Source organism: Cavia porcellus, unplaced genomic scaffold (assembly GCF_034190915.1).
Source record: "Cavia porcellus strain 051 isolate PalLab524CR breed Dunkin Hartley unplaced genomic scaffold, mCavPor4.1 scaffold_24, whole genome shotgun sequence".
NCBI classification, from domain to species: Eukaryota; Metazoa; Chordata; class Mammalia; order Rodentia; family Caviidae; genus Cavia; species Cavia porcellus.
This window is the reverse complement of record NW_026947507.1, coordinates 35,769,211-35,796,571: the sequence shown is the minus strand read 5'-3', so window position 1 is coordinate 35,796,571 and position 27,361 is coordinate 35,769,211. Positions and strand designations below refer to the sequence as shown.

General features: G+C 51.8%; 1 protein-coding gene and 1 long non-coding RNA gene across 5 annotated transcripts in view; one reads left to right on the top strand and one right to left on the bottom strand.

The window, feature by feature from the left end:
- Sorbs3 (sorbin and SH3 domain containing 3) overlaps positions 1-27,063 on the bottom strand; it is a 32,062-nt gene extending 4,999 nt beyond the window's left edge. Inside the window, exons 1-18 of one of the 4 annotated variants that reach the window (XM_063234861.1) lie at positions 23,127-27,063; positions 19,137-19,286; positions 14,441-14,597; positions 14,085-14,202; positions 12,572-12,765; positions 11,725-11,788; positions 8,436-8,474; positions 7,806-7,896; positions 6,502-6,592; positions 6,246-6,332; positions 6,097-6,150; positions 5,233-5,319; positions 4,751-4,836; positions 4,196-4,338; positions 4,023-4,075; positions 3,881-3,927; positions 3,567-3,681; positions 770-895 (exon numbers count right to left, since the gene is read on the bottom strand). In XM_063234861.1, the coding sequence (XP_063090931.1) occupies positions 770-895; positions 3,567-3,681; positions 3,881-3,927; positions 4,023-4,075; positions 4,196-4,338; positions 4,751-4,836; positions 5,233-5,319; positions 6,097-6,150; positions 6,246-6,332; positions 6,502-6,592; positions 7,806-7,896; positions 8,436-8,474; positions 11,725-11,788; positions 12,572-12,765; positions 14,085-14,202; positions 14,441-14,597; positions 19,137-19,243 (1,659 nt within the window). In that variant the 5' untranslated portion in view covers positions 19,244-19,286; positions 23,127-27,063. Of the gene's footprint in view, positions 1-769; positions 896-3,566; positions 3,682-3,880; positions 3,928-4,022; positions 4,076-4,195; positions 4,339-4,750; positions 4,837-5,232; positions 5,320-6,096; positions 6,151-6,245; positions 6,333-6,501; positions 6,593-7,805; positions 7,897-8,435; positions 8,475-11,724; positions 11,789-12,571; positions 12,766-14,084; positions 14,203-14,440; positions 14,598-17,298; positions 17,483-19,136; positions 19,287-23,126 lie in introns of those variants that run through there. The other 3 variants (XM_063234862.1, XM_063234863.1, XM_063234864.1) reach the window with 3 other exon arrangements.
- On the top strand, positions 17,799-20,024 carry LOC134472716 (uncharacterized). The gene is made up of 2 exons (XR_010042643.1): positions 17,799-18,099; positions 19,201-20,024. It is a non-coding gene; the product is annotated as an uncharacterized LOC134472716 (long non-coding RNA).
- Positions 27,064-27,361: the final 298 nt, after the last annotated feature.

Below are 27,361 nucleotides of genomic sequence, written 5' to 3'. Positions count from 1 at the left end.
GCTGGGGATCGAACCAGAGTCTTGCACATGTGAGGCAAGTATTCTATCACTATTCTAATCCAGCCCAATAAAACACTCTTTCTACACAGAACGTAATCTAATATTTTTTACCTATTGCTGTAAAAATACATGGCCTACCAACATGCCACTGAAAAATGAAAACTCTAGATTTTTTTTTTTTTTTCCGGTACCAGGGATTGAACTCACAACCACGTGCTTGGCAAGGCAGGCGCTTATGCTGCTGAGCTAAATCCCCAGCCCAAAAACTACAGAAGTTTGTAACAATCTTAAAAATGGACTAGACTACAGGGAACATGCTCCAAGAGACTAGGGGGAAATTTGAAATACTAGAAATACTATGCACAGGTGGGTATATGTGACTTTTATTTATTTATTTTTTCATCTTTTAGAGACAGTTTCACTATATAATTCAGTCTGGCCTTGAACTCACTATGTAGCCTCGGCTTGAATTTACTATGCAGCCAAACTGGCCTTGAATTTGAAGCAATCTTCCCACCTTAGCCTCCCAAATGCTGCGATTATAGGCATGCACGACCATGCTTGGTCTACCTGACTCTTTTTTTTTTTTTCTTTTTCCTTTTTATTGGTACCGGGGATCGAACTCACGACTGCCTGCTTGCAAGGCAGGTGCTTATGCCGCTGAGCTAAATCCCCAGCCCCCCCCCCCACCTGACTCTTTAAAAACTCGTTTTTTCTGCTCATTCCCTTGCTTCTCCCCTGTCCCACCCCACCTGTCACTCCCCGCTACCTTGCGGAAGGAGAGCTCCACGTCCAGATCCCCCTTGAAGGTGTACTGGGCCACGGCATCTCCATACTCCACCACCTGGTAGGTGGGCGGCTTGATGGGCTTGGGGACCTCATCTACGGGCAGCACCTGCAGGAAGGAAGGAATGAGATAGATGTGGTGCTGGCATCTGCCTGGCTCACCAAGGCCTCCCTGTAGTAGGGGAGGAGCTCCCTTGGCCGAACGGAAGACATCACCTCCAACACTGACACCAGACACAGCCCTGGTGGCAGCCACGACCAAGGGGAGCTGAGACACAGAATCCAAGAAGGCGTCCTAGTTGGGCATGGAGGTGCACCCAGTAATCCCAGCACTCGGGAGGCTGAGGCACAAGGACTGCTGTGAGTTCAAGACTAGCCTGGACTACACAGTGAGAGGCTATCTTGAAGAAACCAAAAAGGAAGAGGAGGTGCAGGATGTAGAGGAGGAAGAGGTGGAGATAGCAGCTTCCTGCAGGAGGAACCTTAGTGAGGTACGTGAAACAGGCACCGGCAGGGCAGGGAAGGGCAAGGGCAAAGGTGGAAGCTCATTCAATTCAGAGTAAAGTGGCCAGCAGAGCAGAGTAAGGACTGAGTCACAGGGAGGATCTGGGATGTGTCCTGAGGCTGGGACTTCACCTCTCACCTCTGATGAAACCCAGTATCCTTGGGTTCAGTGTGTTGGTTCCTCCCTGCTCCTCCCTGACCAGGGCCCAGTCCCAATGCTCTCACTGTTGACCCTGCTCATAAAAATTAAGAATCTGGTCAACTGTTTCACTAAGATATAAGTCACAGAGCCAGATGTGGTGGTGCAAGCCTGATCTCAGCCTGTATCCCAGCACTTGGAAGGCTGAGGCAGGAAGATCATTGCAAATTCAAGGCCAGTTTGGCTGCACAGTAAATTCAAGGCCAGCCTAAACCAGATAGCAAGACTCTGCCTCAAAAAGCAAAACAAAATAAATAGAATAGGATATAAATAACTGGTGGAATAGAATCTTGTACACTGTGAGATTTCAGCTCAGATTAACCTATTAGCAAGGGAGGCTTATGATGCCTATTAAATCAAGAGCTTGAATTAAACAACAGCCTAACCCTTGGGTCAGACAGGAAGTGAGAGAAGAAATGAGGTCATTCAAATTGAATGAAAAAAAAATCAACACTTGTGACACGCAGCTAAAGCAGTTCTTAGAGGTAAACTGAAAGCATCAGATGTTTTCATTAGAGAGAAAGGTTCCAATTAATAACCTAAACATGCACTCTAAGAAGCTAGAAAAGGACAAATTAAACCTAAAATAAGCAAAAAAGGAAATAATAAAGAGGTAGAAATCCATGAAATTGACAAAAAAAAAAAAAAAGAATTAAGGTGTACAAAAAAAGAAAAGAATTCAGATGTGTCATGTCCATGGACCAACTTCCCACAAGGAACAGAATCATTATGTACCACAAACATGCACTAATAAAAATTTTTTAAAAATCACTGGCCAGAATATAAATTGCCAATACCAAAAATAAAAAAACAGATCACATTTTACAGACATCAAAAGGATAATAAGCCAGGTGTGGTGGCACATGTCTATAATCTCTGGGAGGCGGAGGCAGGAGTAGTAACACAAGTTTGAGCTCAGCTGGGGCAGCTTATCATCTTGGAAAGAACCTGTCTCAAAGTAAAAAGAAAAAGGGGCTAGAGATATGGTTCTGTGCTTGAATGCTTGTCTGGGATACATTAGGCCCAGGGTTCAATCCCTGGTGCCACAAATCAGAGACTAGCATGAGCAACTTTATGCTAAAAACTTAGTTTATTTATTTATTCATTTTTTACATACTGTGGATTAAACCTAGGGCCTTTGCAGTATGTCAATTACTCCCCCACCCCCACCCCACCCCACCCCGTACTGGGGATTGAACTCATGACTGCAAGCTTGAAAGGTAGGCACTTATGCCAATGAGCTAAATCCCCAGCCCCATAAGAAAGTGTCTTACTAAATTGTCCAGACTGGGCTGGATCTTGAAATTCTCCTGCCTCAGCCTTCCAGAGTTGGTCAGATTACAGGCATGCACCACTACATTCTTAAAGACACAGATCCTAAAAATAACCTATGCTAACCTAGGCTTCTATCAGGTCTAGAACTTGTCTGAAACGGAGAGAACTGCATGATTTAGTAAATCTTACTGAAACTCTGAAATGCTGTTTGTAAAATGGGGATAATCTGTGGCCCCCAGGCAATGGAAGAACAAAGGAGGTTAATACACCTGAAGCACTATTTCTTCTAAATCATTATACACCTTGAATTCTTGCTAATTACAATTAGGATTACTCACAAGGACAGTTATTATTATTATTATTGTTTTGGTTTTTTGAGATAGGGTATAGTCTCCCTGTGTAGCCCAGGCTGGCCTTAAACTCACTATGTAGCCCAGAGCAGTCTCAGAACTTTCCCCTGCCTCAGCCTCCTGAACGCTGGGATTACACATCTGGCTCAAGGACAGTTTCAGAAAGATGACTGGGAATGGTAAAAGCCCAGGACACTGATTGGGTGGTGGCTTCGAGTGGAGAATCAGGGCCACAAGGTCCACTCCTGGGCTGGGCTCCACCCTCCTGCAGCAGCCTGGGCATATGCTGGGCGCTAGGCTGGGACTGCAGGGCAGAGACACTCAGGGGAGGGAGGGGGCGCCGCCCCTCTAGGCTCTGAGTCCCAGGCATCCTGGGCTCTGCAGCCCAAGTCTCTCAGCACAGGAACCTGTGCCCTGCCTAGCTCCTGCCAACGCCCAGCCTTGCCGCTCACCTCCACGTAGTTAGCAGGGAAGATGCCCAGCCGGCCGTGGTGCTCCCCCTCCAGCCAGTTCTTGTCCACCTCCTTGTGGATGTACACGATGTCGCCCTTCTGCAGAGTCAGCTCCCTGCAGGCCGGAGCCCCACGGCACAGCAAGCTGAAGCCTCCTGACCTCCTTCCCTGCGGCAGGCCCTGCCCAGTGAACCCGGATCCCCCCAATCCCGCAGGGGGCACTGACTGGAGCCCTGTCTCCCACCCACTCCCAAGCTCAGTGACCATCCAGGGTGGAAGGCCCTGGAAGCCCATGGCTTGACAAAGCTGCTTACTTGGGGGACTGTGCCTGGAAGTCGAACTTGAGCCGGGCAGCCTTCCTCTGGGCAGGGGAGAGGGCGGGGTGGGCTTCCTCAGTCAGGCAGGGGCCACAGTCCCAGGCCCACCCCACACCCTGACCCCGGCGCCCGCCTCTACCTTCTTCTCTTCCTTCCTGGCTGGGCTGCCACACCGATTGGGGACCCTGGGGTCTGTGGAGAGACACGGCTAAGCCTGGGCAGGCTGCCTGGGCAGAAAGGCCTGGGTGGGGTTATGCCCCTGGGTAGGCCCGTGCCCACCCTGTCCCCACTGGGGCGGGATCTGGTCCTTACCACGGGGTGAGGTCGGGTAGACAAAATCTCTACGACCTAGGAAGGGGCTTCCTCCTCCATCCGCCATTCTGTGGGGGCTCAAGGTTCGGGAAGACCCTGGGTAAGGTGCATGCAGGGCACTGGAGCTCCAAGCTGGGGTGGGACTGTGGGAACACAGGGACTGAGCCACCTGTCTGGAGCTTCGGGCCCACCTGGCTCAGCCCACACCTCCCTGGGTCCCAAATCTCCCCCCTGGGCCCAGATCTCCCCCTGAAGGCTGCGGGTCCCAAGGCTCTCCTAGGTCCTGGGCTCGCAGCAGGATGTCCGACTTCCTAGCTCAGCCAGGGCAGGAATGGGTGAGGCCCTGGCGGCCAGAGGCCAGGCGGGGAGGGGCGGAGCGGGATCCTTGTCTCCGCCGCCACCCAAGTTCTGGGGCTCAGCTGCCCGGGGTGGGGGTGCGGGTTGGCCCTGAGTCGGAGGCGCCCCGCGATTCTCTGGCTACCTTTTGCCCTCTGGCCACTCCCTGCTTGCGCCTCAGGGCCACGTCCCCTCCCAGCCGCCGAGTCCCACACTCACCCGGCCAGGGGCCGCTGCTCCGGGGCCCGTCTGGGCACCTGTGAGGTCTGTGCCTGCTCCGAAGGCCGTCTGGGCACCTGCGAGGTCTGTGCGGGAGACGCGGCGCTGAGGCCCGGACCCCGAGGCCGCCTTCCCTGGAAAAGTTCGCTGACTGCCAGGCGGGAGGCGGAGGTGGGAGGGGTGGCGGGATGCGGGGTCCTAGAGGCGCCGCGCGGAGGGGAGGGGAGGGGAGGGGAGGAGAAAAGGAAGAGGGAGGGGGAGAGGGAGGGGAGGAGAAGGGGAGCCTGTGCCCGGGAAGAAGGCGGGTGGGGTCGGGATCCTGGGCTGCAGGCTGACGTGGAGTAGCCTGCGAGGACTCCTAGGGGTCACTTGGAAAGTGGATGCCCCGTGTTTTGGAGAGGAGACAGGGATGACCAGGGAAGTCCACTCAAGTTGCTGCAGCCTCCCTGGACTCTACCCGGCCTGGCCAAGCTCCTTGGTACCTCGGAGGACGGTAGGCGGGTCTCAATGGCCCGCAGGTCCTTGTCCAGCTCAGCACTCAGCTTGGCCAGTTCTCTCTCCAGCAGGACCTGGGGTGGGGAGAGACTGGGCAGCAAGGAGCCTGCACTGTGTGTGTGTGCATGCTCACGCGTGTGTCACGGACTGGCCAGGCCACCGTGCTGGGATTAAGGGCAGCTGGAAGCTCCAGGGCCTGGGACAGCTCTCTGCCTGTGGGCCTGGAGGACAGATGTGGTTCCAGGTGTCAGGAGGACATCCCTGTCCCCTCTCCCTACCTCATGCTCCAGGTTGCCGGTGGTGCCTTCCCACCAGTCATGCCTGTTGCTCCTCCATCCAGACCCAGGGGGCTGTTTCCTTGCCATCTCCTCCACAGCCACCCACTCACTGGCTGGCTCCCTGGTACTCAGCCAGGCTGCTTTCACGCTGCCCATCCCAGGGGCATAGAACCCAAGGGCGCTCGACCACTGAGCTATAAGCCCAGTCCTTTTTTTTAAACTCTCACCAAGTTGCTCAAACTGGACTTGAACTTGGGCGTCCCTGCCTCAGCCTCCCTAGAGCAGGGCTGGGATTACAGGCATGCACCACTCTGCCTGGCTGCCCTCTGGTCTCTTTGGACCTCAGCTGCCTGACCTCATGAGGCTTCCTACAGCCCCGCTCCTCATGGACCCCGCCCGCCCTGCTCCTGCCATGAAGCATGCATTCAGCTTGTGTCTGCCAAGCCCTGTTGTAAGGTAGGCACCGCTGGGCACTGGAGACAGAGCCTCTGGCCTGTGCCCATGGTCCCTGAGGTCCCTGCACAACCCAGAATCTTCCTCCATTCACCCCAACCCTGAGTCCACAGCACTCACCTCGATGGGCTGCGAGGGCTTCTCAACAGGGTCATCTACCAGCGGCTTCTTGGGCTGAAAGTGGGAAGGGAGTGTCAGGGGTGGACCTGGTTCCCAAACGCTTCAGCTGAGGGGTGCACTCACTCCCAGAGCTCCCGGCCAACACCCACCTTCTTCCCAGTCTCTAGTTCTTGCAGAAACTGGTTCCAGGAGTCTTCTGTCCAGACACTGTCCACTTTCTCCCGGTGTCTGGGCACCTGATTGGATGTGGGTGGCCATTGGCTTGAGTGGTGGGGTATCAGCTCACGGCTTTCAGGCCCTGTCCTGCCCCCATTCCAGGCCCTCCAAGGATCCATACTGAGGGGGCACTTCCTCTGCCAGATAGCAGGCAGCTGGGCCCGGGGTGGGGAGCACTCTGGGGGTTACCTGATTTGGGCGATGGAGTCCTAAGGACGCTGCCCCAGGAGTATAATCGAAGGTGCTTTTAGGTGGCTCTTGGGAGTGATCCCAGCTTCTCCTGATAAAAAGGAAGGGCATTCCTTCAGGCTTTTTTTTTTTTTTAAAGGGAAACTAAGGAATAAGGGAGCTCACAGCCCTGAGAAAAAGAGCTGCACTCCCCTTCCACCAGGGCCCTATGGGCAGCTGCCTTTGCGCTGACTGCCCTGGCTCCTTCCACTTCATGGTGGGCCAGGGCTTAGGGAAAAGCAGCTGCCATGGTTGGGTGGTCCCACCTCATGCCCCCTCCTATCCCTGGGATTCCCTGGACCAGTTACTTCCATTCCCCAGAGGGGAGGGGCTGTGCCACATCAGTGGTATCAGTTGTGCAGCCACCCCAGCCACCAGGGCACTGGTCTGACCCATCTACCTTAGCTCCCTGTTTCCCTTCCAGCTGGCTTTCATGTCCCCCTCTGGTTTTAGTTTGAAAGTCTCTACCAAGTAGAAGCACTATATCTGGCTTATCAAATGATGGAATGTCTACCCCGAGGCTCAGGCGCTGTTGGCTGCCATTATGGCTCTGCTCTGATTTTAGCAATAATAAGAGTGATCATAAGAATGGAATGTGTCACTGCTCATCTAAGGAGGCTGTGGGCCTAGCTGAACCTGTGCGTTGCTCATGTTTGGCGAAGTCACTGTGTTTGGACAGGATACGGGTGTCCATAGGATCCCAGTCCAGCCTCAGCCTCCCCACACCCAATGACGCTCACCCCGAAGGGAGCACCAACAGCTAAAGGCAGTGCCCTAGTTTGAACCCCAACTCTGGGACCAGTCTGGAGATGACGATAATGAATCAAGAGACCTGGGCCTTCAACAGCAAGGTGAGTGAGCTCACCAGCAACTCATGGATTTCACCTTGAGAGCACCTTTACCGCTTGTGTTTCAGCCACATCAGGGCAGGACCCAAGCGCATTTTTTTTCCCTCTCAACTGTCAAAGCGGATGACCACAGCTCCATGCTGCCCTCAACAGTTCTGTCCAAGGGCCCTGACACTCCCCCCACCAAACGTGGCCCACAGATCTTAGGGGGGATGGGTTCTCCTGATGGGGATTGGCAGTCGTTTCTGACCAGGAACAGCTGCCTTTCTCCTTTTGCTCTGGTGAGTCAGAAAATCAGGCAGTGAAAACCTGGAAACCAGCGCCAGAGCCAGACCCTTGTGCAGGCTGTGGCCACAAGGGGGCGCAGGTCAAGCAAGGAGGGGAGCTGGCCCTGGGCAGCCCCTGCCCACAGTTTACCCCCTGGAAGTCGAGGTGGTGCCAGGGCTACGGGCAAATCTTTGCTGGAGCCCTGGATGCCTGGGGTCCAGTGAGGAGGCGCAGGAGATCACTGTGGGTAGAAGACAGACAGGGGCGGGGTAGGGTGGGGTGAGGCCCACTTATATTTCCAAGACACTGCCACCTTCACCCCAGCTCCCAGGATCAGTTCCCAGGGACACCCAATTTAGGCTTTGCACCACAGAATTACACTCTTTACAAAATCTTCAGAACAGCTCTGTGGCCCTATAGCGCAGATGAGGAAAGACATCCAAGGAAATCTGGCCAGGGCGTGGCAAGGGAGCTGAGGCCTTGTTTGGTTGTTTTGAGACAGGGTCTCACTATGTAGTTGAGGCTGGCCTTGAACTCACTATGTAATCCAGGCTGGTCTCAAACTCCTAGCAATCTTCCTGCCTCAGCCTGCCAAGTGGTGGGATTACAGGAGTGAGTCAGCACGCCAAACCGAAGCTGCCAAGGCAGTTGAACTCCCCGAAAGCTACCAACACCTTCGAGGCCAACCACACCAGCTGCCCCACCCTCCAAAGCCACTGGGGCTGCACCTCTCAGCCCTCGCAGTAGGCTGGGGTGACAAGTGAGCCCGCACCCCCTCACCTTTGGGTGCGTCCTGGAAGGTCCAGTCCTGCTGCAGGTCTGAGGAGTAGAAAGGATCAGGTCACAGGTGGAGCACAAAGTGAGTGGGGCACGCTGGGCGGCTGCTGGGCCACTCCCAGCCTCCCTCCCACCTCCCAAGGGGCTGATGGCTGAGTCAGGGCCCCAGGAATGTCCGGAGGGAGGGAAGGAATCAAGAGGCAGCTCTTGGAGGGCTTGAGATGCTGCTGGCAGCTGACTGCTGCCCTTGTCAGGGGTTCCCACGCACAGGCACCCTCCCCGGCTTGGCCTGCAGACCTGTCCTGCAGGCCGCAGTGCAGGTTGGGAGGCCAGACTCCCCTCTGGCTTTCTCCCTGCCTTCCGAGTGCCCTCTTCTGAATGCACTCCTCCTCCCCACCGTTCCCCATCCCCATGCCCAGACCCCTATCTCCTGGCACGTGGGAACCACTGGGGGGCCTCAAGAGAAGAGCAGTAACTGACCAGCGAGCCCCAGCCCCAGCACTGGCTCCTAGGGTTTTCTGCTTCACAACTTCCCCAAACCGCCTCCTGAACGAGTCTTCAGCCCCTCAACTCCAAATGACCCCTGGCAGCAACCATCACAGCACTCCACTTCCTCCTTTTGAAATCCCTTCCTCACCTGGCTCAGGGAGAAGGCTCAGCTGCAGGGAGAAGGCTCGGTGCCCCTCTGCCTCCCTGGCTGTGCCTTTTCCACCCTTCTGGCTGATATCTGAGGTCTCTGGAACTTCCGAGCATCTTCTTGCCTGGGAGATCAGCCTCTCCATTTCCCTGGGTGACCCTGACTAGTGCTAAGTGCTGGGGACTGAACCCAAGGTCTCACATATGCTAGGCCTCACCACAAAGCTACCTGTGTAATGTTTTTCTGTTGGACAGGGTCTCATTAAGTTGCCCAGATTGGCCTTGAATTTATGATCCTCCTGCCTCAGCCTCCTAAGTAGCTGGAATTACCAGGTGTGTACCCTCCTCCCAGGTTTTAAAATCAGTCAAACCTCTGTTGTTACAAATTCTGCATCTACAGATTGAACCAGACCATTTGTTGAAAATGTTCAGGAAAAATACATGTACAAGCTTTCTGTTTTGTCACTGTCTCTTAAATGTTATGGTATAGGAACTATTTACATAGTGCTTACTTTGTATTAGGTCTAACAAGCAACCTAGAGTCGGCTTAAAGCACACAGGAGGACGTGCGTGGGTTGTATGCGAACACTGTGTCATTCTGCAGTTTGCCTACTCAAATCATGCAGTAGGGTGAGGCCAGTGCTGTGCCAGGGGACTCAAGCAGCCAAGGATTTCTGTGTCTGCAGGAGTCATGGACGCTGTCCCTCCTGGATCTTGAGGGGCAATGACTATATCATTTATTCCCATGATTCACAGCCTTGGCTGCACATTAGAATTACCCAGACAACTGTCAATCAAAATCTCTTTTGAGTGAGCCCTGGGTATTATCAGCCACAGCTCAGACCTTCGCTCTGAACTACAATCTTGAGTATTCAACTGCCTATTGGACATTTCCATTTGGATGTGACACAGATCTGAAACCAAAATGCCCCTTAATGGCTCCAGAGGCTGGGTGTGGTGGCACACACCTGTAGTCCCAGCACTTGGGAGGCTGAGGCAGGAGGATTTCCATAAATTTGAAGCCACTCTGGACTACACAGTGAGTTTGAAGGCAGGCTGAAATACACAGCCAGATCCTGTCTCAAAACAAAACAGGGCCAGGGATATAGCTTAGTGGCATAAGTGCCTGCCTGCCAAGCACAAAGTCCTGAGTTTGATTCCAGGTACAAAAATAAAAGAGCTATTCCTGCAGTTCTGTCTCTGCGGATGGCATCTCTGTTCTTCAGCTTGCTCAGGTTTAAGATCATCCTTGACACACTCCATGCAATCCATCAGCGAACTCCAATCACTGTCTCTGGAACATACCCAGGTCTGCAGGTGGTGCCCTGGCCCAGCTCACTGCAGTCTTGAGCTTGGCCTAAAGCAGAACTTTTCCCCCAGTGCTGCCAAGCTGGGAAATGGGCCCCTGCTTCTTCTACCATCTCCTGCATGCCTTCAGCCTAGGACAGCCACTCCAGCCTCTGCAGTCTGAGCACGTGACCCCTTGCTTTCCCTGGGTACCTGCTCGGCCAGGAGGGCCCCTCCTCTGCTCTGCTGGTGCCTCCTGCGAACCAGGGCTCGCCCTCTAGGGCTCTGATAGAGCTGTGGCTGAGGCCGCTCCCTGGCCTTTCTTTTCTCCCTGGCCTTTCCACCACAACTGCTGCCACACACTGCAGGTTTAATCTGTCTATTGTGTCTTCCATTTATCTCCCCTTGTATTTTAGAAGACTGCTGCACACATTGTAGACAGGTAGACAAGGAGTGCCGGATGGATGGGTGCCCTTGTGGCCATTTCACACGCGCATGCAGGCCACGGGGCTGGTTGCATTTCTGGTTGTGGAAGAAACCAATGCTTCAGGTCTAGGACTAAGGCATTAATGGTGTGATGTCAGCCTGGCAGGAAAATAACACAATTTCAAGGAAGGGCTGCTTCCCTGCACCTTCAGAGGGCACTGGGGGACAGTATCTAGTCACTGTCTGCCCCAGGATGCTCTGGAGAGAGGTCACTGCTGGCCCTGAAGAAAGGCAGGGGGCAAATAGATTCCTTTTCTCTTCCTTTCTTTTTTTTATCTTTTTGAGGCAGAATTTCACTCTGCAGTTTGGGCTGACCTTGAACTCACTTTAAGCCCAGTCTGGCCTTGAACTCATGGTGATCCTCCTGCCTCAGCCTCCTGAGTGTTGACATCACAGGCGTGTGCCACCACTCACAGCACTTTCTTTGGATTGTTTTAGGAAGCCCTCATCTGACAGCCTGCGTTGTGTGTCTCGACAACCCCCTAAACTGATATATCACCTCTACTGTCCCTTCCCATCTCTTCAGCTGCAACACCAGATCTACTCTGGGCAGGTGTGATGACCCATTCCTGCAATCTCAGCACTCAGGAGGCCGAGGCAGGAGGATCACCATGAGTTCGAGGTCAGCCTGGGCTACTCAAGCAAGTTCAAGGCTAGTCTGAACTACATAGTGAGACTGCCTAAGACAAATACACAAACAAACAAAAACACCAAAAGGACCAAGGATTTATCTCGGTGACACAAGTACCTGCCTGGCAAGCATGAGGTCTGAGTTCAATCCTCAGTAAAAAAAAAAAAAAAAAAAAAGCACCCCCCCCCCGCAAATATATATTAAACAAAGCAATTGTCAGAGCCCACTGTGGGCCCTGCCTGAGTGTCTAACCTGGTATTTTCCGGTGAATCTGCTGAAACATTCTCCGATACCAGTCCCTGGGACAGTCAACACTCTGCAATCAGAAAACACAGAGTCAGGCTTTCCTGCTCACCCACACTCCCAGAATGAAGCCCTGCCTTTGTGAGCCTCTTCTCTGGTGGCACCTTTCTATGACAATCAACATGCACTAAGCATGCAGCATGCCATGTGTGAGTTAGATATCAGACGGCCTCCACCAGTGTACACAGAGTACCGCTGCTTGGTGACAGCTGGGTGATTAACACTTTTCCTCTTTGTCTACAATGTCTCCTGTTCTACAAAGGGCATGTGGTTCTATGTAACGAAGTGGGCCATGGTATTTCTAATTATTCCCCTCCACTGAACCGGGGGATGCAGAGAGGGTTTGTTACCAGAACAGGTTGCCCTGTGAGGATCCATGGCTGCTTCGGGATAGGAAGGGGACAGAGGGAGGACAGGGGCTGGCAATGCTGGGGACCCGGGACCCTTCTCACCTGAGCTTGTTCCCTCATTCCACCATTCAGTCATTCAGTAACTACTTTGTGAGCCCATGATTGCACCAGGCCCTACAAAACTAAGAAGAGCAGGGTCTCTGCCAGGCTCGGTTCTTACGATGGTGGCTCACTCCACTGTGGAGAACCTGCTGGGAATTCTGGACCTGAAACTCAACACATAAGGGTGCCCGAAACTTTATGAGGTTCATCACCTCCTGAAACTAACCCCTGGAATGGTCCGGGCAAAGACTTTATTGCCCTGTCCAAGATCCAGCTGACAGAATTGACAGCTCAGTGTAGGTCCCCAGATCCCATCTCTGTGACATTCCCAACCTTGGACTCACAGATCGGGGGGCAATGGGCATGCCACTCTCGTCCACAGGCCCGATCCCCTCGTACTTGACCCAGCGCTTGTCCCGATGCCTACTGTCCTTGGTCCATGTGGCTGACCAGTTCTGGGTGTGCTGGGAGGTAGGAGTCTTTGGGACTGCAGAGGGCCGGCTCCCAGGGCCCGGCCAGGTCTGGTACCAAGCAGGGTCTGTGGAGTATGTGCAAGACAACATTAGCTGAGGGCAGGGTCCCCACCTGACCTGTTTGTCCTTAGCTCCATTGAACATTGATCCCGTGGGTCCACGGTTTCAACATGCCCGTTTGAGTAGATGACGCAGACTCTGCAAACCTCCTCATCCCCAGCAATGCCACAGGCTGCTGCTTGTTTATTTCTTGCAAGTGAATTAAAACAGATTTCGTCCTGAGAAATCTGTGCTGTCTCCACCCCATCCTGCTTTCCTGGGACTGCTCTAAAAGTCTGCAGAGTGAGATCTGGGAATCATCACTTAGAGAAAATGCTGGGGACATCCCGGCTGGGGTGTGGCAGAAAAAGATACCAGGTTTGGAAAGAACAGAGTTGAATTCAGAGCCCGGATCTGCCCCCTACTGGCTGTGTGACTTTGAGCACATCAGTCACCTCTCAGTGCCTCAGTTTTCACTTCTATGAAACAAGTGTGAGCATGGCAAAGATTGGGCGACATGGAGTGTGTGTGATTTGCCTGGCACACACAGTCAAAGGGTTCTCAGTGAGGACAGAAACTCACTCTGCAGTCACAGCTGCGGTGTCACCAGCTTCCCTAGAATCTGTAGCCTTTAAGTAGCCAGTGTTGCCATCAAAGGGCTTTGTGAACAAAAGAACATGGGTTTGAGTGTCTGCCCAGCCTCAGCTACTGTCCAGCTCTGAGATTCAGGCTTTATATTGTACTTTTCTTCTCCAGGATGCAGAGGAATAAAATGAAGTTAGGTTGTAACTGTCTTGTGTAAATGTCTGTGTTCTTCATTACTTGTTAAGTGACTGAAGTCCCTGGGTCTGCCTCAAAGGTGTATTTGATAAAGGACATCCCTGCCTCAGGGCAGGCCTGTACCCAGAATTTCCCAGGAGCTCTGGGCCAGGCTACAACCCTACAACCATCCTACAACCTTCTGAGGAGGAGGAGCTCTGGGCCACCCTACAACCTTCTGAGGAGGAGCCAGGCCCTTAAGGGGATTCAGTCCCCACCCCTTCCTGCTGGCATTCTCTCTACTCCTGTCATTCCCAGTCTAGCCCAAGCAATTCCTAGGCTGCCAGCGGTCCCCTTGATATCTGCAAGTGGTCCGCTTGACAGCCGAGGCTGAGCACCAGCACAGTGACTTCCCCTGGCATTGGGCCTTGTGTCTCTGTTTCAGCAGTTTCTCTTGCTGAGTCAGGGAGGGACCTAAGGACCTCCTGGTGGTCTCATGCTCCCTGCTGCCTGCATCCCACACAGTGGTGCCTGATAGCAGGTCCCTCATGGGACCCTCGGAGCACCTGTACCTGAATGAACCCACCTGCGTGCTGGGGATCATCTCTGGATACTGGCATGTAACCATTGCACACAGTCCTTGGTGCGGGGTCATGGAACTGGAAATTAAGGGTGTTGGAGCCACCATTCCGGATGATAGGCACCTGTGGGGAGGGCCAGGAGCAGCAGCTCAGGGCCCAGAAGTCCCACCAAACAGGAGGAGGGCACAGCCGCCCCCAATGGTGAGGGTCTAAGGGCCACTTGAGCTTTCTGGGGGCAGCTCTCTGCTGATCCCCTTCCCTCCCACTTGTCCTCTCAGTCCTTTGGTGTCCCCTCCTGACCTGCCAGTGCCCCACCTACCGTGAGCCCACAGCATACCCTCTCCTACTCCGCCTTACTCACCCGCGTTCCCCGGGAGGATGACCCTGCGTGGGCCTGGAGGCGGTCAGAGATGAAGTCGTCCAGGCTGAGCCCAGCGGGAAGGCTGCAGGGTGGACCTTGCATGCTGAGGTCAGGGTTGGAGGACACTGGGTGTGCCAGCTGCTCCTGTGCACGTCTTCTGTGGGGAAGGAGGAAGGAAGGGAAAGCCCTGCTGGGCCTGCAGCACTCGTGCCCTCTTGGCTCCCGACCCTGGGGTGGGGGAGGAGAGCCTGGTTGTGGCAGTGGGATGGGGCCAGCTGGGTGGGAGCTCAAGGACCCAGGAAACAGGCCACTCTGGGTGCCCGCCTGCAGGCTGCCTGTGCAGGCTCCCAGAGGCACAATGGGCTGCTTGTTAGGCTGGGGCAGCAGCTCTGGGTGGGAGTGGGGGAGGGGAAGGCCTGGGCCAGGAGGAGGGAAGGGAATGCTGGCCAGGAGCAGGCCTGTGGCCCCACTGGCCAGGCCCTCAGGGCTGCCCTGCTGTGGTGCAGGCAGCAGCCCCAGGGGAAGGCACCGGGAACTGGGACAGCTGGCAGCCAGGAGCCTGGACAGCAGGACTGTTTCAGTTCCTCTGCCTCCCCCAGGCCTGTGTAGCATGTGCTTGCCCGAAGGCACAAGGGGTTCTTCAGGCCAACAGCAAGGCCACCAGCCCACAGTCGTGGCCAGCAGCCAGCAGTGTCCTGATTCCTAACAGGGCCCTGGACAGCATGGGGGGCATTGCCAGGCGGCAGGAACCACCCCTGAGTTCAGGGGAAGTGTCAGCTTCATTCTGGCCTCCTTTGCAGACTGAAGACTCAGAGCGCTCAGGAAGCCAGCTAGGGATGGGGGCAGAGGGAGCATGAGTGGAGCAAAGGGAGACAGAGGGTCCTGCTACTGGAGGGGTGGTGCTGAGTGCCTCAGGTACACTCCTGTGCACACACACTTCGGCCTGCACCTCCAGGCTCTTCTGCTTGCTTGGGTTTTTTGTTTGTTTGTTTTTGGTCCTAGGGATCAAACTCACAACCTTGTGCTTGCCAGGCACTTATGCCACTAAGCTAAATTCCTGCCTTTGCTTGCTATTTTGAGACAAGATCTCCCTATGTAGCCCAAGCTGGCCTCGAATTCTCAGCGATCCTCCTGCCTCAGCCTCCCAGGTGCTGGCATTGTGGGCATGCGCCACCACATCCAGATATTATCCAGTCTATTTAGAATGGAAGGTCTTCCCTGGCAGCACCAAATCTGACTCCCTAGTAGATTCCTTTGCCCTACTCGAAGGTCAGAGGAAGGGACATCCAGGAGATGCTGACCTGCAAGAAGAGACTCTGGCGGCAGGTACAAGAGGACAGAGGGGAGGTCCTGTGTTTGGTTGTCTAGGGGCCTCTCCTGCACCCAGACAACCGTGGTACAGAGCACTGCCTCCTCACCTCTGCTGCTGGATGGGGCTGAAAGTGGGGCCAACCTCCACCACCTCTGGATTGGACCAGATCAGACTCATCTATGCCCATGGGGACTGTGGGACTCTCCATGAGGGCAAGAGATGCTGGGGTGCCCTGTCCTGTGGAGTGGAGTGAATACACATGCAGCATTGTGAACAGGACTTCTGGGGTACCATGGGGATTGTGTGAGCAGCCTGGGGGTGGCGGGATGGGTATATACAGGTAGTAGGTGGATATAGGTGGATAGTAGGTGCAGGCAGCAGTGGTCCTGTGAGCCACATAGGAGAAGCAGAGATGAAGGTACACAGGGGGTCCTGAGTCCTGTTCCAGATTCAGCTCCTGCTTAGGCCTTGGGGGACTGGCAAGTGTACAGGGAAGGCTATACACTGTGGTACCCTGTCTCTGGTCTGCCTTTGTGGGTATCATGTGGACATCTGAGCAGTCTATTGGGGCTACAGCTTTTCCATGCCAACCTAAATGGAGGGAGCAAAGGAGTGAAGCAGGAGGAGGGGCAGCTAAGCAGCTGGATCTAATTAGGATTCTTCCCAAAAGCAAAACATGCAGACACACCCCAGTTCCCACGGCAGGGCCTCCCCACATAGGGAAAGCGAGGCAGAGCAGAGTGGAAGATGAGGGGTGCAGGGCACTAGCTCTCAACAGCCATCCTCCCTGCCCTGCTGACTGCTCAAGGCCAAATTGTGGGCTCAGCACCAGCAGGCCTGACCATCAGCTGACCCTGCCTTCCTCCCTGAGTGTCCAGGCCCCACCCTCCAAGCTGAGTGAGAAGTGCCTCTCCTAGGATGGGCAGCCCAAGGAGGTCCCCACCTATTTTCAGGGGCAGCTGACCCTCGGAGCCCCCATGTGCTCTTGCCCAACCCTGCTCATGTGACTAAAGTACTCCCCAGGAGCATGGAGGGGTCTGATGGGAAGGGGGTCCCAGTTTTTCTCTTGGCAGCTCTGCCAACTGTTATTAGCAGGACTCTTGGGCAAGATGGAGGCATCCTGGGGAACGAACTATTCCCTGCCTCACAGAAGACAAGGTATCAGACAGCTCTGGGGCTGTCTGAATTCAGGCACCCCCTTCTCCCCAGCAACCAGCTCCAAACAGCTGGAGGGGGCCAAGCCGCCGTGCTGTGGATGGCACATTCCCCCCACCTCTGGGCACCAGCCTGGCCTTGGGACTTGGCTTTTTGCTTTCCCAGGTATTTTTCAGCTATCAGCATACAAGGACAGGCACAGGGACAGGCACAGGCACAGGCACAGGGGCAGGCTTCTTCCAGTTCTGCCTTCCCTGAATGGAGAGTGGAGGAACTTCTCACTACTCCTGTCAGTGTTTGGGACAGGGACCCTGGGGAACGACTTCGTGCCCTCCCTAGCCTGGTTGGGGAGGTGGCACCTGGCCTCCCGCCCATCATCTCCCGCACCTACCTTCCACGACGACCAGGTGGTGGGGCTCGCGGTCGCCCGGGGGCTCAGAGCATCCCGGTCGGGATCTTGCCTGGCACACGCTGGAAGCGGGAGGGCAGGGAGACGCGCCGGCCAACGCGGCCTCGTGACCCGGTCAGGACGCTGGGGCAGGAGGGGCGCGCGAGGAGGAAGAGGGAGGCCGGGCAGTGAGTGTCGCGTTGCGGGAGGAGTTTAGGGTCAGGATCACAATTGTGGGCCGGGGCCAGAGGGGGGGTGCGGTGCAGGGGCCGGCTGCAGCCTCCCTCTCGCCTGCGGGGCGCGCAAGTGTCCTCGGTCGGGGCGCGCCGCGGGGACGCTGGTGGCCCACTGCTGAGGGGGCTGGGCCGGCCGGGAGGCGGTGCCGGGAGGGGCCGCCGAGGGTCCCCGGGGAGTTCCTTCGCGTTCCCAGCTGCCTTCCCCCGGCCCCCACCACAGGGCTGGCGTCGGGAAGGGGGCGGGCGGGCTGGCGAGGGCCACTCAGAGTTTCCAGCGACTTTTCCAGGGTGTGGGGAGTGAACTTCTGCGCAGCGGAGCCAGGGCAGGGGGAGGGATGATTAACGCCGCGGGTCGCCCGGAGAAGCGGGCGGGGTGGGACCGAGATTAGGGCGTCCTGCCCGCAGGGTGGCCTGGAAGGCCCCACCGCCTCCCCTTTCCCGCGCTCCGGGAGAGTGCGTGCGTGAGCCAGCACTGGCTGGGCGTGTGCAAACAGACCACGCGCGCGTGCGCTGGCGAACCGGCGGATGCTCACACACGTGCGAGCAGGAGAGGAAATCGGTGCCAGGCGTAGGTTCCCTAAGTGCGCCGCGCCCCTAAAGAGGATGAGGGTGGGGTCCCCGGGGCGGGGAGGAGGTTAGAGGGTCCCCGCGTTCCCATCCACCGTATTTGTTTGATCTCCTGGCTTTTCCGCTGTTCCCGCGGCTCTGACGTGGACCCTGAGGCCCCGCCCACTGGCTCCCCCATTCACTCGCCCTCCCTGGCCACCCCCAGCGTGGCGGCACAAGGCCTGTTCAACTACATAATGAATATGTACTGACAGTGGGAACAGACTCTGGAGTTGTTTCAGCTCTGGGCTTAGCTCTGGGATCCCCTTGCCCCAACAAACCAACTACAAGTAGTTGATCAGCTGCAGTGTCGTGATAGAGGGTACATTATACAAATCATGCCATTTATCGGGTACCGACGGGGTATCCTACTGGTGCCTGGGGTCACCGTGCAATGTGCAGTACCAGTCATACCATTCAAGGCAAAAATTGAGAAGAATGGAAAAAAGATGAAGCAGTTCTCCAGTTCTCCATCCCTGCCTCCCTTACTGCTTGCTTATCTCCCCAGCCGGGGGTGTGGGAACAAGTACAGAGGAGGAGCTCCAGACAGGCATGCCAGGGGCTCCCCATGTTTGCTTGTTGCCCATGGAGACAGGCTGCGCTGGCAGAGGGGGTCACTGGGAAGCAGTTCTAGGCTTCCAAGAAAGATTTTAAAATGATGACTGGACTCCATTCTGCCAGCAGCGAAAGAATTTTAAAAAGGCAACTATTGCCCTGAGCAGGGCAAACTTACAAGCTTCCATTATTCTCTAGTGATATGACCAGGACTCCAAGATAAATATTTCATGGGATAACAAACACTTCAGATACCTTCTGCCTCTCCCGGGAAGCAGAAGGAATGGAGACAGGGTGGGCAGCAGGTGCCCACAGAAGGCAGCAGTTCAGGAATAGTCCTTGCTGCCCTCCTGAGACACAGGGTTGGTCACTCGCCCGTGGTTCCAGCCTCTTCCCATTCACTGAGAAAATAAGCTCCCTTCCCCTAGCCCCGCGTTTTCCCACCTGTAAGGGTCCTTGGCACTAAGAAGGGTCTCATCACTTTCATTTTCTTCCTTGTTCTCCAAAGGTGGTGAAGCTGAAGATCTTCCAGCTCCAGGAATCCTGGTCATGCCCCTCACCGCGTGCACGTCTCTTATTCTCTAGGGCTCTGACCTGGACTCCAAGATAAATATTTAATGTAGAGGGAGCTTCTGAGCTACTAAAGGCCCCAACTTCGTGATTCTCACAAAGGGAGGTGACAGCCATGGGCAAGGACCTGGGCACCAGCTCCATCTCTATGGGGATGGGGAGCTCAGTAAACAGCTTTGGAGGAGGGAGGTGGTGGCTCGAGGGAGGCCCGGCTGGAGACCGGAGCCTTTTTCTCAGCTGCTTTGGCTCTGTTGCCTATGGAGGCCTGGTGGCCCAGCTGCTTCAGCCCTCTCTCTCTCCCCATGTTCCATGATGGCCAGCTGGCCTCGTGGATGGCAGGATGGAAGAGGGCTGTGACCACAGCGTCAGGGGATACCTAAGGAAACTTGACTCATTCCTCATTCAGTCCTGATGTAGGGAGAATTCTTTTTTGAAAAGCAGATTAAGGGGATGGAGGGAGCCAGGTTCAGAGATTAGGCCAAGACCCAGGTATCTGATTTCCCAGCTCCTCTCCCAGCTTCAGCTCTGCTGCTGGCTGGCTTCCACAGCTGGTGCAGCTTCCGGGGCAAGGCTGGACAGACAGACTAGATGGTCCAGAACAGCCTGGAGCAGATTCTTTCCACTGCCCCGACCCCTGCGGTCTGCCCTCAAAGGGAGCTCGCTCTCATCAAGTGTGCTACGTGACTACCTAGGCCAGCCTAGGTCAGACTGCCTTGGCCTCCTCAGCCACCTGAGCCGTAATAAACACAGTTATGTAACTGCTCTTTTTCTCAGCTATCTGATTCCAGTCACTGGGGTCCCCAGCCCTGGCTGCGGCTGGCAACTTTGTCTGTTGAATACCCTCGCCAAGCCAGAACTCCAGTCCTCCTCACCACCCCAGCATATGGTTAGCTACCCAGAAGTGTTGGGGCTCCTCACACAGAAAAGGAAGTCAAAAACACCAACTGTCACCAAAAGAAAGAATGAGGGGAAACAGAGCTGTCAAGTTGCTGTTTTCTGCTGCCTGGGTGTGCTCCACCAGACTCGGCAACTCTCATTTGCTGCTGAGTGTCTTTCTCTAGTGTTGGGAGGCTACCATTTGCATGGTCATGCTCTGAGATCTCCCACTTCTGCCCTGGCCCCAAGCCCCCAGTGTTAGAGGAACAATGTCTGCTGTCCCTTTTCTGCTAATGCTGGCACACGCTCCAGGTAAGCTCCATTTTTGTGTATTCAGAGGAGTGTTTTCTCCTTGTAGATCAGGGAGGGTTAGCAAAGGGAGTCAAGCAGACCAGTGACAAGGCAGTGAGGAGCTGAAATCACGTCACCTTGGATATGCCAGTGTGGTCTGGACTCTGTTTCATCCCCTGGGCCCCATCCTCTCTCCTGGGTCCTCCCCTGATTCCTGCTCCTGCAGTGCCGCCAGCCAAATTCTACTGAGGGCCCTTTCTGTGCCAGCCACTCATGGGAATGGGCAAGCAAGGAAGTAAAGTGCAGGTGACCCACTTTGGGGCTTCAAAGGCCCTCCTATGCAGACAATGGCATGACCTGGCCATCTGGAATCCACATTTTTTTTTTTTTTTTTTTTTTTTTTGGCATAGTCACTACAAATAAGGGATCTCTGTGAGGCGTTAGTTTTGGGGCCAGTGGCCAGGACTGGAACATGGACCCCATGGGAGTGGAGGCTTCAGGTCTACCTTTCACTAATCTTTGCATAGCATACACATGATGCCACAGGCTTCTATTCAGGGCTCTCCGTCACTCACATCCAGTCCCCAAGGGCTGCAAGAGAACTCAGGCTTTTCGCCCAGTTTTCCCAGTCTGTCCCCCAAAGCTGTGACATGGCCATCACATCCACAACTGTTCTCTCCCTTTTTATGGATGAGCAAATGAACACAATGTGCAGATGGGGTGTCTTTGAGAAGATCTAAGCAGACAAATCTCAGATCTCAGGAAAGACAAAAAGACCGAGTAGCTGTCAGCTCTTTAGAAAGCAGATTTTATAAGGGAGGGATAAGTACACGATGATCTCAGAGGGGAAACCAAGCCAACTTGGCCACAGAGAAGGGCATAGAACCAGGGGCTGGAAAATTAGGTCTGCCTCAGCCTTCCTTCTCTGCTCAGGTAAACTGAGATAAGGCAGCAAAGCGGGCTGATTGGCTGGCCAGTGGACACCATGAGGCAGTGCTCTGACTTCAGAACAAAGAATAACCTGTCTTCCCACCTCCTTGAATTCTGCGATGAACCTCCTCCTTCACTGCCTAATAGGGAAAGACTTACTTTAGCAGTAAATTATGAATCCCCTGTATCAACAATAAGTAGACTTTCTAAAAATTAATTCTTTAACAAAACCAAAAAGCAAGACTATGCAATTACCTGTACCAGGCCAACAAGTGGGGACTAGACCTAGCTCCAGGGAGAGGTCAACATGCATTTTTGTATTAGCCTTTCATTCCAAGGCTCTTACAGAAGCTTTCCACAACTCTGTAAATAAGGGCAAGTAATACTTCATTTTACTAGTATTTTGGCTAAGGGAAATGACCCTGCTAACACAGGACGCCATGGGGTAACACACACTCAGCTTTTGTAAAATTAGAAATCTGAGCTTGTTTTCTGGCCTGTAAACTACACGGTGGCCCCTTAATCTTAATGTATTTGAATTCAAACTGCTGTTTGGGGCTGGAAATGCTGGGTTGGGCCCTTTCACCTCTACACCAGGACCTCAGTGTTGCCTATCTTCACCTCTACTTGCCCAGAGGAGTGAATCTGTCCCCAGGAATCCACAGCAGCTCATGGTATTTCCCCTTTACACAGGAAGCAAAAGGCTGCTCTGGGACTTCCTGTTCTTAACAGTTCAACTCCACTTCAACTTCTCTCTGGCTTCTTTGACTCCTCCTACATTGCATTTCAGCCATGTCTAGTGTTAGGATCACATACAGGGTTATTAAATTACCATAATAAAAACCTATTTTTATCCTTTGTGAAGACTATGTGTTCTGGGATATCCTTCTTCCTTTTCTTCACTAGTGACCTCTGCTCGAAAAGTCACAGGCATATGGGCTCCAGGAGGAAACAATGGTGGGCAAAATGCCAGCCAGGAGGCCAGAGTCAAGGTAGTAGTAAGGTTTCCAGTGGGAAAAGCAGCATGGAAATAGCTGCCAGAGAGCTTTAAACTAAAGGACTGGGAGAGTGAAGGAAGGAAGTCCTTTTTACTGTGAGGGGATCCCTCCTTTAGGAGAATCCTTGATAAGTAACAGACAGACCAGACCTTGGAAACCAGGCTTTCCCTTGACTCCTAGAATTATTAAATGGGTAGGAACCAAGTATCAGTGCCTCTACAAGGAAATAAAGACACAGGGAGCCAATAAATTACCCAATTTAAGGGTCTTTTCTTTTTATCTTAAGATAACTTCCAATTTATAGTAACAAAGTTCTAACAAAGTAACGTCTTGTTCACAAAAAGATTTAATAAATGACTTCTGCCAGTAAGTAACATTCTCATTTCTTTAACACCACTGAAAGAAAAAGTAGGCAGTCTCTATATCCAAGCAAAACAATCCATCATTCAGAAGAATTTTTAGAAAAACAATACCAACTAGCCTCACAACTAGCCCACCACAAGTAAGAAGCAAAATCAGGCACTTTTCTTGGAGAAAGTATGCTGACGTTTCTATGCTATTGGTTACAACACACTGAGAAAGGTAACATGTGTTTCAATAGCATTTCCTAAAAGGTACTGTGATAGACAACGTATCTATATTGCCCAAATCAAATTCATGGCTGCCTTTTCCTTACTACATGCACTTCACCTTAACATGCAAAATACTTAAATTTAAAAAGGTCTTTGGAGAGAACTGTGATGAAGGGGAGCCCTGGGCCAGAACTTACAGAGGCAGTATGCACAGCCCCACTTCACAGCTGCACCAAAGGATGGGCCATGTTCACGTCCTTGCTTCTGGATCTGAAGCCACCTAGACTTGTCATGAGGAAGCTGAGGAGGAGAAGACGCATATCCCTGTCTCAAACAAAGGTGTTATTTAGCAAGGCCTGCCACAGTTGTGGGGGCATGAGGTCAAGTCTTCCCAAGAGGGAATATAATCTCCAGTATCATCTTTACCTTTGTGACTGCATAGATGAAGGTAGTTAACACTGACCCCATTCACTCTGGCTAGCCAGACAGAGGCAGGGCAGGTCCAAGTCCAAGTGTAATGTTGGGGTGTCCCTCTCCTGCACTCTGTCAATGGCACAAAGCCCTATTGTTAATACAATTCACTGCTGGCTTTTCCGATAACAGTAACACCTCTGTCCTTCAGCTACACAACTTTTTTCCTCTACATACATCTGCTCTTTATTACAGCCTTCCTATGAGTGATCACATCAGGCTGAAAAGGAGCTGTGGCAGTATCATACTTTCGAAGTGTCCTCCATGTAACCCAGACTATCAATCTTTTGCTGGGCCTTTATAGGCTGACCTTTACTCCCTGTCTAGCAGATTTCAGAGAAGATGTGGATTGGCTTCCAGAGAAGGTAGAACCCATGGTTATAACCCCAAGTAATTTAAGAAATTGGAGCCTCATACCTACAATTGGAGCTCTGGGTTCTCCCCCTCTGGTATTTGCCTGGGTAGGAAAAACTGAATAATGTTTTTAAAGAAACTGAGGTTCTATTATTACCATAACAACTACAATAAATATTGGAGATTCTAGAATGCTATCTGAACAAGTCTTTATGGATTACTATATTACTTTTCCATCATTAGGACAAAATACCTGACACTTGCAACCTAAAGAACTATTTGGTTCACAGCTTTAGAGGGTTCGGTCCATGGTCAGATGGCTCCAAGGTAGAAATGGCATGGCAGAAGGAAGCTGCTCAACCAAGACACAGCAGGAAGAGTCAGAGACAGAGCTACATTTCCTAAAGGCACCTCCAGGAACATACCTCCCCCATCCAGCCCCACCTTAAAGCACATTCAGCTATGAACTCATCAATGCATTAAATCACTGATGAATATACTGTCCTCACCATGACCCATTCCCTCTAAAAGCTCCTCTCTCACTTGAGAGTTCTCGAGTGCATTTTAGATCCAAATCTAATTGAAAATCTTACTGAAAGTAATTTCAATACAAAGACTGGGAAGAAAAATTTGACAGTATAAAGTAAAACTATGAAATCAGTCAATGTGGGACATTCTCTTCCTAAACCAGTTTAACTGACTGATCACTGAGGCTGGTTAGGATGAACTTAACTCTGAAGAGCTTGAATTTTATATTAAGGGATAAGGTACAGTTAAAAGCTCTTGAGACCAGCAACAACATTTATATAAAGTAAGAGAAGGCAGATGGCACAGATTTCTACCTTCCTCATTCTGAAAAGCTGGAGAGGCTCCTAAGTAATGACTGTGACAAAAGGCCCAGCTGCATCTCACATGGATTATAGTAGTTTTCTTGTTAAAGACTAGCTGCCTCCAAATGTATTTTAAAAGCACTCAGAAGGAAGAGGATGAAAGGGACAATACCAAGACTGAAACTTCCCAGTGATTCACAGAAATCCCACCCATGCTCCTTAATGACACTAAATAATACAGATTTGAGTGACCAAAGAAGTAAGGGTTAGTTGGGCATAGTGCTATAATCGCAGCACTTGGGAACTGAGGCAGGAGGATTGTTGCAAGTTTGAGACTGGCCTTGGCTACGAGTGAGCTCAAGGCCAGTCTGAACTGCACAGCAAGACCCTGTTTCAAAAAGACAAAACAAAAACAAACGAAAGGTTTTCTTTTCTTAAATAAGGGAACTATCCCTAAGTTATCAAGTTAAAAAATCTGAAAAAACCTAAAGAAATTTTTCTTCAATGAATGGCAACTGTTCATGGAACAACAGAAAAGGCAAAGCAAATCCAAATAAAAGAAAATATTCTAATATTTCCAGACAGACAGACTTTCTATTCCTCACAAAGTTCAAGGTGTGATCAAGTCCGTCAGATTCACTTTTCTGATCAAACTCTAGTTACAAAAGTCCAGTAAATCAGCAATGTTTCTTCTCATAAGCAAAGTGTCACCTTGAGGCCATAAAGAAAACTGAAGCTGGTTTTGTGGTTACTCTGCTAAGCACGCATGCACACACAGGTGTATCACTTTGTCTTTGTACTATCAAAATACAGATTTAAAATAAGTGTTTTGAAATAGTGTGGGATGATTTAAATTTTTATTTTAAAAAGCTATCTGATCTTTTTTCTTAAAAATTTCTCATGATGTGCATGCAACCAAAATTGAGAGATTTGTCCATGTGAAACATCATTTTCAAAATGGCATTTCAGAAAATCATACACAGGTGTCTTCAGATATGCTCAGGGAACTGATATCATAAGTGTTTTCCTAAATGGGAGAAGTTTAAGAAAAAAGAAGGTTCTTGTGAACCTTAATGTGAAGGTGAACAAAAGGAAAGTAATTTTAGTATCTTTAGAACATGGAAAGGATTTAATAAAACAGAAGAGGATTTGAAAATGCCAACACCTCAGAGCTTCAACAGCAGTTACAATGTTTATTCACAATGATGGTTACTGGCAGAAACAGTAGTCCGAGGGCAAACCAGGGTAGGCATCTAGCCACCTTGGAAGCTACTGCTTAGATTCAAACATTCTGAAATGTATTAAAAGCCTCCAGTGAAACCTAAAGTGAAGAAACAGGACTGTTATTACAACACATTTCTTTTCTTTTGGGACCGGGTTGTACTATGTAGTTTAGGCTAGCTTTCAACTCACTATATAATCCAGGTGGGCCTCAAATTCTTGGTGATCCTCCTGTCTCAGTTTCCTGAGAGCTGAGATTACAAACATGTGCTACCATGTCTGGTTAAACAACATACTTCTAACGCTTATGCCTCTGAAACTGTTTCTAGTCATAGATGCAAATATGTATTAGGGAACTATATGCCAAAAGGAAGACTCACTTTTTAAAAATCTTATTCATTCTCTCAGTTCAGTTTTGCAGTGCTGGGGTCCACATGCCAGATAAGTGGCTGATCACTAAGCTATTCCCCCAGCCAAGAGCCTGGTTTTCCACAGAAGTATCTTTAGAAGTCGGAATTTCTGATTCCAGTTACCTTTGAGAGTTGGTGCTGTTCTGTCTTAAACTTGCTCATGTTTTCTTGAAAAAGTTCTTCTCACCTTTTCACAGCTCTGAGGGCACCCATACAGCATCTTCTATGACATGACTCTGAAGGGAACTTGATTTATCATCTTTTTGAGATTATGAAATTATTAAATAATTGTACTTTTTCACTAGAAAAGCACTGTTTGGTCATAAGGATTTGCAACTATTTCATTACTGCTGGCAGATGGAGACCTTTAAGAGTAGTTTCCACGCATGGACTGACAGTGTTTGTGTAGTGCATGTAACAATATGCAATGAAAAGGAGAAAGTAGTAAGGGACTCCCAGCTCTACAATCTGTCACACAGACTCAGATTCATAGGTGAGATTTCCAAAGACAGAATTTTTCTCTCACTGAGGTTGGAGAGAGGAAAGTGAGGATATCCATGGGAGTTAATTCCTCTCTCGGAAGAGGATAGGGACTCAAGTCTTTTTCTCTCTTCTCTCCTACGCTTTATTTAGAACTCAGTAGGAAATCCTTTATCTTCTCCCCCAATATCACTTCTCTCTTTTTTTTTGAGAAAGGTTCTCACTGTGCAGTCCAGGCTGGCCTTGAACTCATGGCAATCCTCCTACCTCACTCTGGAATAGTGGGATTACAGGTATACACCATCAGGCCCTGCTTCTTTTATTGACAGAGAAATCCATGCAGGCAGAGTCCAATCACCAAGAGTGCTTTGGTCTCTGTCATAAACAATCTGAGAACTATTAGCAAAAATGTACAGAACAAATAGGTGGGCTAAGTCTTCATTCTTCCAATTAAATTACAGTTTTTTTGGAAAATGTACATTGTTTTCTGACACTTCCTTCAGCTTCAATACTGGACTCTCACACCCAAATGACAGTCAGGAATGCCATGCATTTGCTTTTCCCATTCTTTTTATACAGTGTGCCCAAACACAAACTCTTATTACAGAGGTGACCTGGCACCTGTGTTCAGACTAAGCCAGTAACAGGATTTTAAGGATATCCAGA